The sequence below is a fragment of the Pogoniulus pusillus genome, chromosome 28, assembly GCF_015220805.1.
Source record: "Pogoniulus pusillus isolate bPogPus1 chromosome 28, bPogPus1.pri, whole genome shotgun sequence".
NCBI lineage: Eukaryota > Metazoa > Chordata > Aves > Piciformes > Lybiidae > Pogoniulus > Pogoniulus pusillus.
This window is the reverse complement of record NC_087291.1, coordinates 18,874,235-18,886,868: the sequence shown is the minus strand read 5'-3', so window position 1 is coordinate 18,886,868 and position 12,634 is coordinate 18,874,235. Positions and strand designations below refer to the sequence as shown.

Here is a 12,634-nt window from a genome sequence, read left to right as displayed (position 1 = left end):
GCAGTTCCTTTGACTACCAGTCATGAAACATGAAATATAGATTAGAGACAGAGGCTGGAAGTTAGCAGTCACTAGAGGTGCACACCCTGTGTGCTTGAGAGACAGCCCCAAATGTTGTCCAGATGTTGGTGCAACAAGGCTGAGGGTTCCCAAGTTGTGGTGCAGCCACAACAGAGGAGAAAGTGGATGTTTAGCATTCCAGCAGCCTCCTGTTCAGTCCCAGCAGCCTGGTAGCTGTAGCTGTTACCAAGTGAGCACTGGCCTGGAAGAAGGAGGAAGCTTTACAGCAATGTAGGGGTATGGAATGATCCAAAGCATGGCACTGATGTGCTACACTTGCGGGCTGTGATGAGCCTCAGCCTCTGAAGCACCCACATGTGTGTGCACTTTGGGCACTGCTCCTCAGGGAACTGGAACAGCTAGCAATATCCAGTGACTGCTTGGAGGGTTGCCATGCCCTGGGCAAGTTGGTGGCTATTGAAGCACTTGCCAGAAAGATATTTTCTGAATGGACTCATGGTGGTGAGGACTGGGATTTGCCAGTGCACATGTTTTTTGTGATTAGTTAAATCTCAAGGGGACAAGACAGTAGAACAGAGAACCATGGAAACATAGAACCATGGAATCACAGTCATAGAACTGCTGAGCTTGGAAGAGATCTATGAGAACAGGCTGAGAGGGTTGGGGCTCTTCATCCTGGAAAAGAGAAGGCTCCAGGGAGACCTCAGAGCAGCCCTCCAGTACCTGAGGGGGCTCCAGGAGAGCTGGAGAGGGACTTTGCACAAGGGCTGGGAGTGACAGGATGAGGGACAGTGGCTTTGAGCTGGGAGAGAGGAGATTGAGTCTGGAGATGAGGAAGAAATCCTTGACAGGGTGGGCAGACACTGGCACAGGTTGCCCAGGGAGGCTGTGGCTGCCCCCTCCCTGGAGGTGTTCAAGGCCAGTCTGGATGAGGCCCTGAGCAAGCTGTGCTGGTAGGATCTGTCCCTGCCCATGGCAGGGAGTTGGAACTGGATGGTCTTGAAGGTCCCTTCCAACCTAACCTATTCTGTGGTTCTAAGCTCATCAAGTCCTAGCACTCCCCTAGAGCTCCCCAGGCTTTCCCAACAAGTTCTGGTCACTTTTATGTGCTGTCCTCTTTTACTTCCATTCTTATCACTCCGCAGCTGCAGAGTGGTGGCAGGGCAAAGCTCAGCTCTTTGCTCATTCATGCAGCACTTAATCTCCCAGTCATGCTATTGCACCCCAGTCTTTACACTGTGTGTTGGGGTGCTCTCTGGGAGTCCAGATCGACCTCCTGGATGATGTCCACCAGAGCAACTTGGAGCAGAACCATCCAAGCAGTTTCCAAATGCCAGGCCATGCACTCACTGAAAGATGCCTGGAGAAGGCTCAGGTGAACTCCTGCAGCTGTCACTGACAGATAGAGTTGGAGTTCAGAAGTAGCATTTGGAGTTATTTAACCTGGCCTCTAACAAGCCACAGAATTGCATTAGAAATAGCTGCATCAAATGTAAGAATTTGAGGGTGTGCAGGAGCTTATCTTCTGGGGAGATAGCTCATCTGGATTTAAAGGCTCCAAGGAACAGAGCTTCCAGCAGAGCCTTCAGAAGTTGCCCTCATTCAGCAGTTTTGCTGTTCACAGTCTGTGCTCCTCTCTATATGAACCAACTCAGAATTTGGCACTGGACTTCAGGAAGGGATCCAGGTTCTCCTGGCACCCAAGAAGACAGGATAGCACAGGGCGCAAGGGCCAAAGCAGAGAGCCAAGCCACAGGCACTTGCCATGGTGCTGGGATTTTGTGGTGCTGTTCCCATTCTGCCAGCCCTGGAGCAGCCATGTAGGCAGTCTGTAAGCCACAGTGAGCACACCAAACTCTGAGCTCCTCTTGCACTTCAGTGAATGCTGTGGACAGCAGTGCAGGCCAGCATCTGCCAAAGGACACTAACATTTCCAGTGGCCAAAGCAGGCATGGGCGAGCCAAAAGCAGAGGCTCATATCCCCATATGTCATTTGCCATGATTGCCCTATGAGAGGACTTGCCAAAGTCAGAAGGAAAGAGCTGGGAGGGCTTCCTGCCCACAGCCAGGAGGGAAGAGGGTGTTTGCATCATGGGGTTAAGGAAACCATCTGCTGGCAAGGCTGATGGAGAGTCAGACAGGGCCGTGCAGGGTGGTGGGGACAAGCCCTTGAAGACTAGAAGCGAGATGGCTTTTGTTTGCTCCCTGGGGCCAGCACAGAGCATCCCCCACAGTGGATGGCTTCATAGCTCTGGAAACAGGAAAGTGAGCTTCAGAGAGCAGGAAATGGGAAAGAGGCTCTTTAAAATGAAGTCTAAAAGTTTGAGGTTGGCAGGCAATGGGTGGAACTACCTAAATTTGACACATCTCAGTACCACTGGGCAACAGCAGATGATCTTAGAGTCATAGAACTGCCTGGCTGGCAAAGACCTTAAGACCATCCAGTCCAACCATAACCTAACTTCCTGTAGGCAACTCCTAGACCATGTTCCTAAGGTCCTCATCCAAACATCTTCAAAAACCTACAGGGATTTGAAGGGACAGGCAGGCTGTTCCCTGGGCAGGCTGTTCCAGTGCCTCAGCACCCTCACAGGGAAGAATTTCTTCCCCACGTCTCATCTCAGTCCAGCTTCCTCCAGTCTGAAGCCATTAGCTTCAGTACTGGAACTGAGGCAGGTGCTTGTGGCTGTGGCCTGGGCATGGAGAAGAGGCAACCCCAGAGGCAGGATAGCCCTCTGGGCATCCACAGGTTGGGACAGTTCTTCTGAAGCAGGGACTGGCTTTGCTGGAGCACACCGTGGTCGGTGGTATGTTGGGGGTGCTGCATGAAGAGGGTTTTTAAAAGACATGGAGTAGGTTGGATGGCTGAGTGCTGTGTTCAGTGCTGCAGCCCCCACATACCCAGGCTGCCTGCAGAGTCAGGAGGCTTCTCTTGTACTGAAGAAGAAAACCAAAAAGCAAAGCAGGGGTAAGCTCATTGCTGTTTTATCTGACAGCAGAACAAACAATCCCCAGTGCTGTCTCCATCCCATCCCTCCTCCACACGTGCCCCCTCCTTTGCAGGGCTGTGCAGAGGAGGCAGAACAAAGGAGGTCCATGGTCACCTTCCCCGGGGCGCAGCAGAGCTGCCGTCTGCAGAGGCTACCCGAGGCACTGCTGCTTACGCCAGGCCTCTCCCGAAGCCTGAACAGAATGCCAAAGCCCCTTGCTTTGCAGATAGTAGCAGAACCACACGACTGTGAGGCTGGCAGAGACCTTTGAGATCGAGTCCAGCTGCTCACCCACAGCTGCTCAGCCACTGCCACTAACCCACAGCCCTCAGCAACACACACATGCAGCTTTCCAGGTCCTCCAGGGGCGGGCAGTCCGACAGTCTGCCACCAACCCGGGCAGCCCAGCTGTGCCAGGAGATGGGATCTGAGGGTACTCAGCTACAAATAGAACTAACACCTCCATAACTCCAGCTCTTGTGCCTCCCCCCCGCCCAGTTCAAGAGAGACACAGAACTACTGGAGGGAGTCTAAGAGAAGCCTTAAAGCTGCTGAGGGGCCTGGAGAGTCTGTGTGAGTAGCAAAGGCTGAGAGCCCTGGGGCGGTTGAGCCTGGAGCAGAGCAGCCTGTGAGAGGATTTCATCAGAAAGAGCTGAGGAGTGGGCAGGCGAGAGGCTGGGCTCCTGTCAGTAGTGCCCAGTGACAGAACATGGGGCAATGGGCACAAACTGGAGCCCAGGAGGTGTCACTTGAGCTTAAGGAGAAAATTCTTTGGTGTGAAGGTGCTGGAGCCCTGCAGCAGTCTGCCCAGAGAGGCTGTGAAGTCTCCTGCTCTGGAGACTTTCAAAACCTGTTTGGATGTGCTCCTGGATGACTTGCCCTGGGTGAGCCTGCCCTAGCAGGGGTTGGACTGGGTGATTCCTGGAGGTCACTTCCAACCCCTCCATTCTGTGACTCTATTTTCATTACACATCGAAGAACCCAAACAAACAGAGCCCTCACACTGCACCACTCAACAGGCAGCAGATTTGTTTTTACTGCTTCTAGCCTTTGTTTTGTTTTATTCTCCTGTAGTTGAATGGGAAAGAAAAGGCAAAGCTCCAGGAACTGTTTGTGCCTCCCTGCAAACGCTGCTGATGTCATTCTTTTGGAAGTGAGGAGCAAAACTCCTTCGGAGCCTAATGAGAAGAGGCTGAGGCCCTGCACAGCAAAGCTGCGCTCTGGATCCCTGGAAGCCAGGTCTGTGACTGGTGCGACACAGGCAGGCTGAGCCTTGGAACGGGTCTGATGGGGTGCCAGTGGGAAGTGGCAGTGCCACAGCTGGGGGTGGTCTGCACTCTGCCTGCTCCTGCTCTGCAGGCTGCAGTTATGGAGTCACGGGATGAGGGGTGATGGCTTCAGGCTGGAAGAAACTGGACTGAGATGAGCAATGAGGAAGCAATTCCTGCCCAGGAGGGTGGGAAGGTACTAGAACAGGTTGTCCAGAGAAGCTGTGGAGGCTTCAAGCCTGGCAGTGTTCAAGGCCAGGTTGGCTGTGTCCTTGAGCAACCTGGGCTAGTGAGAGGTGTCTCTGCCCATGGCAGGGGGCTGGAACTGGATCTTGAAGGCCCCTTGCAATCCAGACCATTCTGTGCTTCTATGAGTGTAAGTTCCCAACTGAGCTCAGGTCATTCGCATCCAATGCTTCCACACTGCACCAAAGCCCGGGGGTTCTTGGACCATAGCTTGTGGGGGGGCTGAGCCCAGCAGCTTTTTCAGGTGAGGCTGGTGGCTGAATGTGGGTCTTAAGTGCTGTATTGAAGACCAAAGTTTATTTATTCAGCCTCAAGATAAGCAACTTAATGTTGCTGATTTGAATGCAAATGAGGGCAAGACCTCATGCCTGGAGGACTCTCTGATGTGGTTACACTGGAGGTTTACACTAAACACAAGTGGAAATCTGAAACACAGTTGTCCCAGCCTACCAAATCAGTTTGCGTAAAGCATGTGGAGCTTGGAAAAGCATTGTCTGCAGACAGGCTGTGCAAGTGGTGTTGCTTTCATCTGGAGAAGGCTGCACTTGCAGTGACTTATTGAGGCCTGTTTTGCTAATTCACTGAAATACCACCTGTAGCACAGAACCACTGCCAAAGCCCTTTCAGCTCACCTAGCCCAGCCATTCTCTAACAAGGCTGGGGTTAAGCCATGGCCCTCAGCACCTCTGCCTCTGGGAAACACCTCCAGGAGTGGCCATTCAGTCCTCTCCCTGGGGAGCCTGTGCCAGGCTCTGAGAACCCTTTCAGTCAAGAAGTTTCTTCTGTTGTCTGCAACCTAAACCTTCCCTGGGGCAACTTGAGGCCATTTCTTCCTCTTCTGTCACCTGATCCTAGGAAGAGACTAAACCCCACCTGACTCCAGAGACAGGTGTCCTTTCAGCCTCCTCCACACTAAACTCCTTCAGCTGCTCCTCACCAGCCCTGATCTCCAGACACTTCACCAACTTTGTTGCCCTCCTCTGGACCTGTTCCAGCACCTCTACATCCTTCTTGGAGTGAGGACAACCCTCACTTGTCAGGAAGAAGAGAGCTGGGCTTTTGTAAGAAACTGTTCCTTGCTGTGATGGTACTCTCTGGTAGACAGAGGGTGTTGAAGGAGAGAGCCTCTCTAAATTCCCTGGAGCCAGGGCTTTGTTTTGAAGTGAGGTAAAAGACAGAATACCAGTGCAGCCAGAGAAGCTGAGACACCCTCGGATCACCTTGGTGAGGGCTGAAACTCCTCGCTGTGCCAGGGGATAAACGTACGAACAGGCAGCAGCACAGCATGCAAGGAGACCTTTGTGAACCACTGCCCTGGGACAACTCACCTAGCTCAGCCGGCAGGGCAGTGCTGGCGCTCTGTGGAACAACCTTGCTTAGTGCTCTATTCTGTTAAAGTAACCAAGGTTCGCCACGGGGCTTCAGCTTTGCAATGAGCCAGCCAGAGGATCTGGGTCTGCAGAGCAAGAGCTGCAGGTGTTCATGTGTTACTTCACCTGGAAACTTTCATTTTTCGTCTCTGAGCCCTGCCGCAGACACAAAGTCTGCATAACACTTAAATCTGTTCTCTGGTGCATAAATAACCCACACCCGCTCAGCTGCGAGGAGACTGCCCCGAGTACCTCAGTTACACCGACCAGAAATTCCAGCTGCAGCTGGACTCAGCTTGGACTCGGGGGTGGTTAGCTCAGTGCTGAGCAGTGAGACTGGAAATGCTGAAATATCAAAAGAAAAAAAAGAGAGGCAGTTTGGGGAAAATGTGCGCAGTATCTGAGGAAGCAGCAACTGTGTTTATGTAAAATAAACTTTAAGATAAGGAAGAAAACCCTGTCCTCTGGTCCCATCTCGTTAGAGGGTTTTGTTAAGCTTCCCTGCCTCCTCCACGGCTGATAGTGCAGCATGATGTGAGAAAAATCAGCCAAAACTCCTATCACCCTCGGGCCTGAAATGCTGCAGGAGCTTCTAAGACTGGGAATCAGCGATCAAGTCTCAGCATTAGCCAGGCTTTCCGAACAAAGCCATTGGGAACAAGGACTTAAAAAACGGAGAGAAGCCCGAGCAGGGTCTGTTGCGGTGGAAGGTTTAAAGCCAGAGTGCTGTCCATCCAGCTGGAATGCTTCCAGGAACATCCCGGTTAACTCTGGTCGGACAAAACCCGCCAAGAGACAAACTGCTCAACTCATCAGCATCCTCCGACAATGCTGCAACAGCGGCTGGGGATCCTTTGGTTTGCCTTAGAATAGGAAAAGAAAAAGCTGAAGCTGAGAGAACCCTTTAACACGGGTTGGGGGAGGAACAAACTGCTGAGCTGCTTTTTCCTGCCCTACAGCAGATCTCTCCCTGAATTTCACAGCAGCGACCACAGCCCGAGCAATTCACACTGCTCCTCTGGAAGGGTTAATCTGGATTGAGACAGAGAGAACATCCCAAACTGCACAAAGAATTCCCACACTGAATTCCAGCTTGTTACTGTGAATCAGCATACAGAGAAACACGGAATGCCAGGCACCTGGTGTATTCTCACATAGCACTGGAGTCAGGATATGGAGAGGGACAAGGCAGCTTTTGTACAAAATCTCCATTTATTTCAGAGAAATTAAAAATATGGTATTTAATATATATAAATTTCTATTCCTCTATAAATATAGATGATCTGGCGAGAATGGACAGGAATAAATGCACACGGAGTTCCAATAATCCTGCATTTCAGGGTATGGCAGGATAGACACCGTGTTTATGAACCTAAATGCAGGCTTTGCAATAGGAGAAAAAGAAGTTTAAAACCATACAATCAGGAGAAGCATTCTGCTGGTTTCCATGCAGAGGACTAAATATTCCAATGCATCTGTCCCAGGGTACAGGTCAGGTTTGGTATCAAGCAGCACAACCCCACACAGGGCAGTCGGTGCACTGCACACACGGCAGCTTCGCTTTGCAGGAGGCAAAGTTTGTACCGCACTGAAAATAAAAGGAGGGAGACAGCAGAGGCTCTTTCAATCCCGCCAGAGTGCCTAAATATCCTGCTTCTCTTTGATTTTACTATGGATAAAAATGATCGCGTCCTTGTAACGTCGTGAATTAAAACCCCATGAATTAAAATTCAGGGCGATGGCTCCAGTGTTTCCCCAACAGAGCCAGCGTATGGATAAAATTACGAGAGGCAAAAAAACAGCCTCCAAGCTGCGGCTCATTGTGTTGAAGCTCCTCTCCGCTCCCACCTCTCCACTGAAAAGTGAGGCTCGAAAACACCACAGCGCGAAGGGGAATTTGGAAAATCTATGTCCCCATCCACCTCCTAAGCCTAAGGACCGGTGCAGATGCAGGCAGTGCTCCCTCCTGCAACAGGCCAACTCTCGTAGCTACGCGGTGCACTGAAATTGATCTTGCGAGACGGGCAGCCGGCAGCGGGCAGCCGGCAGCGGGCAGCCGGCAGCGGGCAGCCGGCAGCCGCACGCTCTCGCCCGAGGAGCGCCGCTCCCTGCGGAGAAAGGCCGCGCTGGGCCTCGCTTCTGCCCACCCCATGCGGGGGGCTGCCGGCTTCCCGCCTCGGCTCAGCGGGGCTCGGCCTGCCCCAGGCCTCCTCTGAGCCGCCGCCCGGCGGCTGCTGTCCTTGCTGACAACGGGGACAACGGAGGCTCCGTGCTCCCCACACGGAGCCCCGGCGGCAAGCTGCTGCTTCTCCCCAACGCTTCCTGCGCCCGGGCCCGGGCCCGGCTCGCAGCAGGAAGGGCCCTGGGCAGAGGCAGCGGCCACGCTCCCGGCCCTCCCAGCAAGGCCATTCCAACACCAGCGCTGTGGGGGAGGCGAACAGGGGTTGTTTTGGTTTCTCTTACTGGCAGTTTTTTCCCCATTCTTGCCCTACGAAATAAAAATCAAAGCCGCCTTTTTTTTAACTAAGGAAGTGAAATCCGACAGAGAGTTAAAAGTGTCCTAAATAATAAAAAAAAATGAGTTGGCTTTTTTCTTTTGTAACTTAAATACAAATATACTTACAAAATCTTACAGAGGCTATTTACATCCCTCTCCCCCAGCCTGGCGGTGCATTTCCAGTTCCTACGAAAGACCGAGATTCGGGATGTCAAATCCGGGAGGTCCCCAGATGCATAAGTCCCCACCTGGATCGTCCTCTGCTCCTTGCTGCCTTCAGAAGCCACTCGTGGTTCGCAGAGTTTGTCCAAGCTTGGATAAGGAGCTGCTTCCCAAGGCAGAGCCCCGGTCCTCCAGCCGCCAGCCACCTCTCCGTCCCGGTGGGCAGGGGTCTCAGACTGTGGTCTCTCCCTGCTTGCTGTTGGTGAGTCTGGTGTAAAACTTCCTCCAAGAGTTCAGGGTTTTCCCAGACCAGATCCAGAAGCCCGAGGTGATGCCCACAATTAAGGTCATGAGATACTTGATCATGAAGACAGTGAAGTCGGGGCTCATGGGCGGGTGGTGGCTGCTGTGGTTGTTGGGGCAAGGGATGGCGTAGCTCTTACAGCTCTGCGTGACCCAGCTCCTCTCCCACTGTTCCCTAAAAGCTTGCTCATAAAAATAGCAGGCAATGACGATGGTGGCCGGCACCGTGTAGAGAACACTGAAGATGCCTATCCTCACCATGAGCTTTTCCAGCTTTTCTGTCTTGGTGCCGTCGTGCTTCATGATGGTCCGGATCCTGAAGAGCGACACGAAGCCGGCCAGCAGGAAGGAGGTGCCGATGAACAGGTAGACGAACAAGGGGGCCAGCACGAAGCCTCGCAACGCATCCACGTTGTTGATGCCCACAAAGCAGACGCCGCTGAGGACGTCCCCATCCACCTGCCCCAGAGCCAGGATGGTGATAGTTTTGATGGCCGGCACAGCCCAGGCGGCCAGATGGAAGTACTGAGAGTTGGCCTCAATGGCCTCATGGCCCCACTTCATGCCGGCGGCCAGGAACCAGGTGAGGGAAAGGATGACCCACCAGATGGAGCTGGCCATGCCGAAGAAGTAGAGCATCATAAAGAGGATGGTGCAGCCCTCCCGCTTCGTGCCCTGGGCCACGGTCCGGGAGCCGTCCTCGGTGAAGCGCTCGTTGCAGACCACCCTCTCCTCCAGGAGGAAGCCGGCAATGTAGGCCACGGCCACCGCCGTGTAGCAGCCCGAAAGGAAGATGATGGGCCGCTCCGGGTAGCTGAACCGCTTCATGTCCACCAGGTAGGTGAGCACGGTGAAGAGGGTGGAGGCGCAGCACAGCACCGACCAGATGCCGATCCAGGTGCGGGAGAAGCGCAGCTCCTCGGGCCCGAAGTACATGAGGCCGTAGAGGCGGCCGGGCTCGCAGGGAGCTCCGCAGTCCTTCTCCCCGAGAAAGCGGTAGTTCAGGTAGGATGGCACCTTCAGAGCCCGCGGGCAGGAGAAGCGCCCGCGGGCCTCGCCGGGCCCGGAGCCCCCGGGTCCGCCGCCGCCTCCTCGGTGGGGGTTGCTAGTCCAGCTCTCAGGTCGCAGGGCGGGCGTGGGGGTGCCGCGCTCGGAGGCGTTTTGCCCCACGCAGAGCTCGCCGGCACCGTGCACCGGGAACTTCTCGCAGCGCAGCGTGTCGGGCCACTGGAAGCCGAACTTGTTCATGAGGGCCTCGCAGCCTTGGCGGGCCCGCTCGCAAAGGGAGCGGCAGGGCGGCAGGGCCTGCTCCAGCACCGTGCACACCGGGGCGTACATGGAGCAGAGGAAGAACTTGAGCTCGGCCGAGCACTGCACCTTCACCAGGGGGTAGAACTGGTGCACTTCCAGCCCAGCGTCCTCCTGGTTGGTGTGGCCCAGCAGGTTGGGCATGATGGTCTGATTGTAGGCGATGTCGGTGCAGAGCGGGATGGAGATGGGCTGGCAGTAGCCGTGGTCCGGGATGGAGATGCCCCGTTCCCCGTTTGGAACCGAGGGTTGGCCGCCGGCAGGCAGCGCCGCCGCCCACAAGAGCAGCAGCGGCGGCAGCAGCCGTTGACACCGGCCGCAGCCGCTCGCCCTCCGCCCGCCGCCAACTTCCCCTCCGCCGCCGTTCGTCGCCGGCCCGCGCCTCTCGGCCATGCTCAATCGGTGCCGCCTGCCCAGCTGGGCTCCCGTCGCCCCACCGCCGTCGTCTCCTCCGCTGCTCCTCCCGACTCGAACTTGCGAGTCATGAAGGGATCGGCGGGCAGGGACGGGGCGGGCAGCAACCCCGGCCGCCACTCGAGGGGGAGCCGCGGCCGCACAGCTCTGGCCCCGCACAGGCGGCAGCGCCCGGCCGCGCCTCCCGAGACTCCGCCGCTACCCCCGCGGCCGCCGCCGCCGCCGCCGCCGCCTGACCATTTGTGCCGGCCCCTCGAGCCCGCGCCCCGCGCCTCGCCTCGCCGCGCTCCCTCGGACCGGTTTCCAGGCGCCCCGCAGTCTGCCTTTCACCGGCAGGGAGGAGCCTTGAAACCGACGCCGAACTTTCCTTGCGTACAGGGACCGGCTCCCAGCGCCCTCAGCCGGGGGCGGGCGCGGGGCGGGGAGCGGGCGGCGGCGCTGCCCCGCGCCCGGCACAAAAGGGCTGCGGCGCCGAGGAGGCTTATCTGTGGAGCTTGGTGCTGTGCCCCGAGGCGGGGGAGCAGGGCGGCTTGCGGGTTGTCTTTTCGGTCGGCACTGCGGCAGTGCTGGAGGAGGCCGGCTGGCTGCATGGTGGGGGTTGCACCGCGGGGCCGGGGGTGGTTTTGTTGGATTCCCGGGTGGTGACGATAGCTGAGATCATGGAGCTGGGCTCCAGGGCTCCGCAGGCTTGGTGTCTGCCCCAGCGGAAAGGCAGCCGTGCTAATCTGGGCTCCATTCACAAACCAGAGGGGGCGGCAGGGGCATGAGGGATTGAGATTGCTAAACAGCAAAGGGCAGGCTGGAGCGGGGGAGTGCGCCCGGGCTGGGGGCGAGGGCAGGGCTGTTGTCAGAAGACTGCTGCAGGCAGCGAGGAACGATCCGGGAGCGTCTCTGCAGCTCAGAAATGCAGGAGGTGGGGTAGCTGTGACAACTCTGGGGCAGCTGGCAGGCAGACAGCGAGGTGTGCGCCCCACACACCGGCAGCCGGCGCTGTGCGGGAGGCCAGCCCTCGTGCTCCCGCGGGCTTCGATGTGCTACCGCTTCTTCGGGTACAGCAGCTTGAGATAGGAAAATCATCACATGTTTCTCCCATTCCCTTTCTTCCTTCTGCCCCGTGGGCAGCTATTCCAGTTTAATTCGAAATAGGTGCTCGTGGCTTTGCCCCGGTTCTGGATGCTTTAGCTGGTGTGCAAAAGAACACTGGACACAGTCGAGATGCTTGTGGGACTGCCACCTAGCACCCTTTTGTACAGAACTGGAATAAGACATCCTGCCTCTGGTTGTCCTTGGCCTTAACAACCTGAGAGGTCTTTTGTAGCCTTAGTGATTCTATAACTAGTTTTGTGTCAGATGGTTCCTGCACATGAGGTAAAGACCCCAGATTTAGAACAGTGGGACTTGGAAGTACCTCATCAGGTTCTTCAAATATTGTAGTCTGGGGAGGGGGTGAATGCAGTGACCACCAACGGTGGCCATTTCTGCAGATCCTGGTGCTTCTTCCAAAATCTGTAGTCTGGGAAATGAGGGAGGTTGAGTGGGGGATTTACTGTACCCTCTGGAATTCAGTAAGAATAACAAACCATACTCCTGGAGAGGAGGAGAATCCACACATTTAGTAACCAAGTCATGCACATGAACATCCTCATATTTGTCCAGCAGTTAATGCTGCTATTCAGAGCTGGAGCAGTCTTGAAACTTCTCCATTCTGCTGTCTCTGGAGCAGGCTGCCATCCTTCCCGTGTTATCCTCTAATAAGCTGCAAAAACCCATTAGGAATAAGGCAAGCCCAGCACTTATTCCCAGCTGTCACGCGTGGCAAGGGTTAATAAAAGACATCCCAATTTCTAGGAGAGCTGCAGATAGAATTTGGACCCTGCTATTTAAGCTGCTTGCTTCCTCCCAGCAGTGCTGTCCCACATTCCCACTAATTAGCAGCAGGATGTGTGCTGTGTAACGACTGCGGGAGCAGGATGGGGTTTAGGAGTTGCACAGCCTCACATCTGTCGGTTGCTGGTGGCCTCATTTGCTGAGGTGCATGGAGTTTGCTATCTCTCC

At 55.4% G+C, this 12,634-nt stretch overlaps 1 protein-coding gene and 2 long non-coding RNA genes across 7 annotated transcripts in view; 2 read left to right on the top strand and 1 right to left on the bottom strand.

Annotated features, from left to right (window-relative positions):
- Positions 1 to 5,954, top strand: part of LOC135187821 (uncharacterized) — an 83,797-nt gene extending 77,843 nt beyond the window's left edge. For both annotated transcript variants that reach the window (XR_010307461.1, XR_010307460.1), the window contains one exon: positions 4,086 to 5,954. This is a non-coding gene — a long non-coding RNA (uncharacterized LOC135187821). The remainder of the gene's footprint in view (positions 1 to 4,085) is intronic.
- Positions 5,955 to 6,272: 318 nt separating this feature from the next.
- Positions 6,273 to 11,061, bottom strand: FZD1 (frizzled class receptor 1). 2 transcript variants are annotated; one of them, XM_064166842.1, is made up of 2 exons: positions 8,519 to 11,061; positions 6,273 to 6,758 (listed from the first exon to the last, which is right to left on the bottom strand). In XM_064166842.1, the coding sequence occupies exon 1, from the start codon at positions 10,556 to 10,558 to the stop codon at positions 8,786 to 8,788; it is 1,773 nt and encodes a 590-aa protein (XP_064022912.1). In that variant the 5' UTR covers positions 10,559 to 11,061; the 3' UTR covers positions 6,273 to 6,758; positions 8,519 to 8,785. The 2 variants fall into 2 exon arrangements, with proteins under 2 accessions (XP_064022912.1, XP_064022911.1); XM_064166841.1 differs by lacking the exon at positions 6,273 to 6,758 and adding an exon at positions 7,089 to 8,383.
- The window catches only part of LOC135187822 (uncharacterized), a 29,454-nt gene continuing 26,428 nt past the window's right edge, over positions 9,609 to 12,634 (top strand). For all 3 annotated transcript variants that reach the window (XR_010307462.1, XR_010307464.1, XR_010307463.1), the window contains exon 1: positions 9,609 to 9,694. This is a non-coding gene — a long non-coding RNA (uncharacterized LOC135187822). The remainder of the gene's footprint in view (positions 9,695 to 12,634) is intronic.

Excerpts from the sequence above, each read along its gene's own strand:
- FZD1 (XM_064166842.1), bottom strand. The coding sequence starts at position 10,558 with ATGGCCGAGAGGCGCGGGCCGGCGACGAACGGCGGCGGAGGGGAAGTT.